Here is a 7,104-nt window from a genome sequence, read left to right as displayed (position 1 = left end):
GGAAATCAAGCCCACTTGCTCCAACCAACTGAGCAAGAGATTTTGTCTCTCTGGAGTCATCCTTGTCTTCCTTAGGATCCACCTAGCAAAAGAGCCAGAAATCTGGGGCAACATGGTATAGGAGGAGGAGAAAGAACAAAGCAGAGAATGATGGCTCAGCACCCTGTAACTTCCAACAGGGAAAGGCGACATGAGAGATCAGAAAACTTCTGATTTTTGATGGCGGTGGTGGGGGTATCAGCAAGTTCAGACTGATGAGGCCTAGGTGGAGAGGAGGTATAAATGCAAAACTCATAATGGGAGGGGAGGTGGGCTCTATTCTACAGTCATATTTCTTTCATTCCGTCCTCCACTAGACTGACTCCAACCTTGCCCCTTATGCACAGAGGCAGGGATAAAAAGCGCAAGATCCAGGTCCGTTACCCCATTGCAAACCAGGAGAGAAACTGAAGTGGCCACTGAGTAGTCCCTATGGCAACAGCACACCACCTGGGATCTTAAATCTTTCCTAGACTCTGAGAAAGCCTGCTGTACGCCTCTCCTTGGGGTCAAAGAAGCCACAGGGTGTATCATAGTGAGATCTGGCTCAGGACATCACTAAGAAAAGAGAGAAAACTTACAAAAGGGGCAGAAACGAAGTGGAACAAAGATTCCAAGTTAAATGCCAAGTCTCCCTACTCAGGCTTGGGCCCATAGAGCCGGACTACAAATCCCGGCGTGCTTGGCCGAGTAGCAGCAAAGACTACGTTTCCCAGAGGGTGGCGGCAGGCCGACGGAGGGCGGGGCGGGGCGGGGCGGGGCTGAGGGAGTGGGTGCTGCCCTCTGCCGGGCGCGGCGGGAAGTGGGTGCGGAGTGACAGCGGGAGCCGGGGCGCCCGGCGCGGGGCTCGGTGACAGCAGAGGCGGCGGCCGCTGGCTGGACGTAGGGAGCGGCGGCGGCGCCGACGGCAGCGGGAAGGGCGGACAGGGCGGGCCTCTCTGGTGGTGCCGAGCCGGAGGAGCTCGGGAGGGGAAGGCAGGCGCAGCTCGCGGGCCGGACACCTGAACTTGGGACAAGTTGCCGGAGCCCCCGGGAGCGGGCGGCGGACGGATTGACCTTCAGAGCTAGGTGAGCGGAGCCGGGGGGCAAGGGATTCGCGGAGGGCCAAGAATCTCCAACTCAGGCTCCCCTGCCCCCATCCCGTGGGTCTGGGAGACAGGTGGGTGGATGGGGGTGCGGGCTGGAGAGGGGAGCGGGACTGTGTGCGCTGCGTCGCCACCCACCCCGCTGTCCATCTAGTCCCGGACGCCCGGCGCGTGGCCCGAGCGGCGCTGCCCGCCGAGCGGGAGAGCCCCGGCGGCCCCTCCCTTCAGGCCCGGGCCGGGGGCGGCTTCTCTGCGACCTTATGTAACCAGGCGGGAGGGGCCGGGGCGGGCATGGGCCTTCCCGGCTCGGGAGCTGGGAGTCGAAGGGGCGGGAGGCGTGGGAGTGAACTTGTAAGAAGTTTGAGGGACCGGTGGGCCCTGCGCCCACTTCTTCTTCCCCGGACGCGGCGGGGGCGGGTTGTACCGGCGAGGGCGCCGGAGGTAGGGGAGGTGTAGGCGGGGGGGCCCGAGTCCGGCCCTGCCAGGCCCTGCCGGGATGGTCTGGGAGGGCCAGAGCGGCGCCACGCCCCGGGGGCTGGGCTGCTGGGGGGGCGGGTAGAAGTACCATCCCTCCCTCCCTTCCCGTCCCTTCCTCCCCCTCGGTCTCTAGAAGCCGCCTCTGCGCGCGTCTTTGGTATCACTGAGCGCAGCCTTTTTCTCCCCCTTGCATTATTCCGTTACCTCGGGAGCCCCAACGCCAGAGCTCACCCTCCGCGCGCCCCTCTCTCTGTTTTCCTTGGATCTCCCAGCCATCTGCCCGTCCCCCGAGTATCCGCCCCCCACTTTTCGGTCCCAAATCCCGGAAAACACGCCCCCTTTCCCCTATTCCTTGAGTCCGCACCGCCCAACCCCAGGCTGTCCCGCCTCCCAAGTCAGCGCACCCTCCCCCTGTCCCCCGGACCCGGGTCAGCTATTTGGCCGCAGCGCGGGCCCTTTCCTCCTAGAAGGGAGCAGGCTGATGCCAGCTCGGTCCCCGCCCCTCGGCCCCCTCCCAGTTAGGGTTCTGGCTTCACGCACGGCTGCTCCGAGCTGCTTCGGGCTGTGAGAGCAGGTTCGCGCCGCAGCCGCCTGGTGCACCCCAGCCTCGCGCCCTGGGGGAGGGAGGGCGGGCGCCTGGGGCGGGGCTCGTCTGCTCGAGTGCCTGCATTGCCCAGGGCTCCCCCTTCCCGGTTCCCTGCCAGTCCCTCACAGCGGAGTCTTTGCCGGATCCCCTGTCCACTCCCTCCGTCGTCCTCTCGCCTCTCTGTTCTGGGGACGGTTCTGCGCGGGACAGTTTCTGGACTAAATTTGAGAGCAGTGCTTTGGATTCGCGTTGGATGGAGAAATGTCACTTAATTACAGCCCAGCCTCCACTCCCCACCCTGAGTGAGGGAGTGCTTAGTCGAGCAGAGAGGATACAAGGCTGGTGGTGCAGGTCCCCTGTGACACCTCTGAGCTGTGTACTCAGGCCCTTGCACTTGCCCTGGCCAAGATTCCACTGACCCAAGACCTGGCACTCTTGGACAATTGAGGTGGGGGTGGCAGGTAGGGGTCTGGTGTCTGGTTTCCTCTAAGGCGGCCAGATGCCGGTGCGCTCAGCTCAGAATGTAGTTTCTCGGCTTCTTGGCCTGCTTCCTTTGAGGCCTTTTCTGGGAGGCAGCCCCCAGGGCTTAACCTCAGGGAGATCAGTTTGGGGAAGAGACAGCCACTATAGTTAAAGGCCCTCCTTAGAGGCACTGCAAGGGGAAGGGCCTACTACTTTGAGAGCCCTACCTGGTAGTCTGCTGGTATGCTCGTACCATGTCTCAGTTTCCCCAGCTGTGGGAAGAATAGCCACCGACTTGGCCCTATTTATTCGACCTGCCTCTTGGCTGCTGGGACAGAGAGAGTGGGAACCGAAGGGGAAATGAGGGGCTGTTTGGGATGACTGTTCTGCTTCTCCCAGAGGTGAGCCAATGTTGCTTACAGTGTACAAGGCCTTACAGCTGCAGTGCTATTTTGTCTTAATTCAGCTCTGTGAGTTGCAGCCAAATGGGAACCCAGGTCTTCTGGTTCCAGGTCTCATGGAAGGAATGCAGGGGTTGGGACAGGGACATCGCAGGTGAGCACTCAATCCAGGGAGAGCTAGCTGGGCTTCAGAGGGCTGATGGCAGGGTGACTCACAGTCAGAAGTGGGCAGGGTGTGGGCCAGGGCAGGCAGGAACCCATCTAGGGTCCTAGAGTAGTGGAGTATCAGGTCCCCTGCTGGAAAGTAGGTGGGAGGGACCTCCCTCTTCTCAGGCAGGGCTGCCCTTTGAGGGTCTGGCCTCTGGCCCTGATCCCTCCTGGGGGCTCTCTTTATGGCTGTAATTGCATCATTGGCTAGAGTTTATAGAGTTACTTAGCACCTGCCCCCACAGGGTGTGGCCCAGCCACCCCCTGGCTTCTGTCTCTTCCTTTTCAAAGTCAACTTGGTTTCTGCAGGCAGCAGGGGTTTCCCCAACCGCAGCTGGCATGAAAGCCAGGTTGGGCCTTTGTCCTAGGGATGGAGGGCAGTCAGCACTTGGGGCCCAGCTTGGGGCTGCCCTGGAGATGACTGTGGAAATTGAGTTGGCCTCCTCTGATACAGAGGGAGGGAGCTCAGGATTTCCAGAGCCATCAGAAGTGTCTACATCCCAGGATGCAGAGAGTGAATATGTGTGTAATGTGTGTGTTGTCATCTAAAAAGAGGGAAATAAAAATGCATACACCTCAGAGGCTGTTGTGAGGATCAGAGGGGAGCAGTGCCTGGTTCATGGTGAGTCCTTGGAGTGTGTGTAATTGATGGGAGTTTGTATGTGTGGTTATGACATTATAAGTATCTAGTTATTTGTGTATAGATGAATTGTGTATATGTGTGTCTATGAGAGTCTAACAATATTGTATTAATAATAGAATATTTAACTTTTTATGCTGTAATAGAATAGTGTTATAATAAAACTTAGTTATAAATAATAGCTGCCAACACTTACTGTGTATTTACTCTTTAGAATGAGGTAGGAATTATTATTTTCATTATACCGATTCAGAGAAGTGAAGCAAATTGCTTGAAGTCACACAGTCTGGAAGTGGTAGGGATTCTAACACAGGCTCAAATGACCCCCAAACCCATGTTCTCAATCTCTAAAGACCACTCAGGGTTTCCCAGGAGTTCTCTCTTCAAAGGTGGGGGTGTGGTGGTCTGGGAACCTTCTTTTCTCCATTCAGGTCACCTGCTCTGAGCAAAGTAGGAAGTTGCTGAGTTCCCTGCCCCAGGACCACATCTGTCTCCTGGCTGCTCCTCTGAGCCACCATCACAGGTGATCAAAGGACCTCTGCTGAGAACTCTCTTGACTGGCCTGGGGAGGAGATGGGTTCAAACCAGGCTTCCTGGGTCTCCTTGAAGACCACAAATGTTAACTTACAGTAAAGCCCTCGGTAGGCACTTGTTTAATCAGGTGTGGAGAAGAAAGGCTGTGGGGACTAATGGGTGAGAATGAGATAACAGCAGAAGTCATGAGAAGAACTCAGAGATCCCACGTTGCCTCGGACAGGCTATGCGGCTGGGGCAGGTCCCTGCTCCTCTCAGCCTGTTTCCAAATCTTTGAACCTAGATCATCTGTGGGATCCCCTACAATGCGAACCTCCTACAGATCTCTGGCAAAGGCACCAAAACAAAAGAGGCTTCAGAAAGGGATGGAAGTGGGGTGCCTGGGGAGGTGGCGGAGTGCTGAAGGCCACTTAATAGAGCTTTAGCTAAAGGCTGGCTCTGGTGGAGCAACCAGCCAGTTTTTCTTGGGACATAGCCATAGCCCCCATGTAATGAGCACTGGCCCACGTGTCATTGAGGCAGGGGGTTGTTGAGGGCATAGGCTCCAGGGCCAGGCTTCCTGCATTGGAATCCCAGCTCTGCCACTTACGAGCTGTGTGACCCTGGGCAAGCTGCTTAACTTCATTTTGCCTGTTTCCACACCTAGGGAGTGAGGATTACAGTAGCACATACCTAATAATGTTGTAGCGAGGGATAAGCATGCTGTGTTGATGCATGTTGCATGTACAGGACTCAGAATAGTGCTATGTTCGAAATGTTATCATCATTAATTCTCATAACTCATTTTTTTTTTTTTAATTCTTATTCTCAAGTGAGGAAATAGAAGCTTAGAGAGCTCTATGGAAGAAATAATGACCTATGGGTTGCAAACAGTCTCCCCACCCCACTCCCTTGTGAATCTACCATCTGCATCTTTCCCAGGGCTTTGCAGACTCCTGGCCACAGTCCCCACCACTCCCTGTCGCACCACACATAGCCTAGTCTTCACATTTAACAGGATAGCGTAAGAGACTTGGCAATGCCTGCAGCATCTCCACCTGCCCTGCCTGTCCCTTGGGATTCCTTGGGTAGCATCTGACCTGGTCATTTACTACCCACTCTTGACGCCTTGCCCTGCCCCTCCTCCACTCTGCGCCAGAGATACAGATCCCCTTGGTTGTGATGTCACTGAAGAGATAGCTACAATCCCAGTGATAGAGCAGGATTATTGTGCCTACAGGAAGTACTTTGCTGTGGGGTGATGGGGCAGTGAGTGAGAGCAGAGGGCAGCCCAGAGGGGCAGAAGCAAGAGGCAGAGTCATTAATAATTTTCTTTCCTGGCCCCTAAATGTGTGTATACGAAGGAGGAGAAATGAAGTCTGGCCATCCCAACCCCTGTCCAGCTTCCTTGGAGGAAGGCCTCCTTCTTGACTCTTATTCATACAGAGAATGTCCCAAAGGAAAATTTGATACCATAGAGATGAATCCAGGAATCCCAATAGACTCTCCAGAAACCCATAGTCCATATTCCCTCTTCCCAGCCCCCCATGCTGGTCTCCTCTCCTGGCAGCCTGTCCTCTGCTCCCCTCCCTGTAACCAAATCCTCTGTCCATCAAAGCACACCTTCCCAGGAGACCCAAGGGACTGTTCTATCTGACTGCAGCCCTGAGTGGATGTTATGATTGCTGGGAGCTCTTAAAAAATACCACTGCATCTGAGTCTTGGGAGAGGGGCCTAGGTATCAATATTTTTAAAAAATCCCCCAAATGATTCTGATGCCTTTTCTCTTAAGACAGTGGTTCTCATATTTGAGTGAACATCAGAATCAACTGGAGGAATTGTTAAAATACAGCTTGCCGGGCCCCCACCCCCAGGATTTCTGATCGAGTGGGTCTGGAATCCATAGGTCTGGGATTTGCATTTCTGACAAGTTCTCAGATGACGCTAATGCTGCTGGTCCCCAGACCACAGAAGAACCTACAGCTTTGCAGGCAAGAGCTTTCTGATTGCTTTGGGCCTCTTAGGCCTGTCTCCGTTTCGAAGCCATGTCCCCAGGGCAGGGACCACTCTGAGACTCTTTGTTCCTCCCCCCAGCCCCTGGTATAGTCAGCCCTCTCTTCCCCAGCCTGGCTCTCTGCCCCTGCTTCCTGTTACACTGACCCATGTCCAGCTTTGTGGTCTTGGCCCCACCCTCTGGGACAAGTGCTCAGAAAATATTTGCTGCTTGATCAAGGGATGAGGTGGACAACGAAGGACTGCGCTAGCCTGGACAGTCATCAGAACACAGGAGAAGTCTAAAGTGCTTGCAAATGTGCCTGGAGCCAGAGTAGCATTATAGGGATAGAGGGGGTGTCTGGAGTGGCCTCCCACTTTGTTGTAGTGAGGCCGTAGAAAGACTCATGTTATTTTACTTTCCCACCCTGTGGAGGGCAAGTATTGGATTATTGTTCGATGTATTTCTTGTTAATAATAAAAATGCTAAAATGTACAAAAAGCAGCTGGTCCCTTCTCCTTTCCTCACCCAGACTGGAAATGTTCGGAGGGGTAGGGGCGGGAGAGTCACTGCTGGAGGTAGGGTGTCTCCATCTCCTTCTAAGAGATCCCGGGCCTTGGGGACAGCAGATAGTTGGGTGACCCTGGGGCTCAACCCTTGGCTGGTGGGGTAGAGTCTTCCTTAGAGGCTTGGGGAGCTGG

General features: G+C 55.2%; 2 protein-coding genes across 2 annotated transcripts in view; both read left to right on the top strand.

The window, feature by feature from the left end:
* The window catches only part of PGC (progastricsin), a 25,301-nt gene extending 20,467 nt beyond the window's left edge, over positions 1 to 4,834 (top strand). The window contains 1 exon segment of the mRNA XM_023527688.1: positions 4,715 to 4,834. Coding sequence (XP_023383456.1) covers positions 4,715 to 4,834 — 120 coding nt within the window.
* The window catches only part of TFEB (transcription factor EB), a 51,050-nt gene continuing 44,789 nt past the window's right edge, over positions 844 to 7,104 (top strand). The window contains exon 1 of the mRNA XM_011354598.2: positions 844 to 1,107. The gene's annotated coding sequence lies outside the window, so the exon portion shown is untranslated. The remainder of the gene's footprint in view (positions 1,108 to 7,104) is intronic.

This window comes from Pteropus vampyrus, unplaced genomic scaffold, assembly GCF_000151845.1.
Source record: "Pteropus vampyrus isolate Shadow unplaced genomic scaffold, Pvam_2.0 Scaffold18, whole genome shotgun sequence".
In the NCBI taxonomy this organism is placed as follows: Eukaryota; Metazoa; Chordata; class Mammalia; order Chiroptera; family Pteropodidae; genus Pteropus; species Pteropus vampyrus.
The sequence above is the reverse complement of the archived record's forward strand: the minus strand, read 5'-3'. Positions and strand labels throughout refer to the sequence as shown.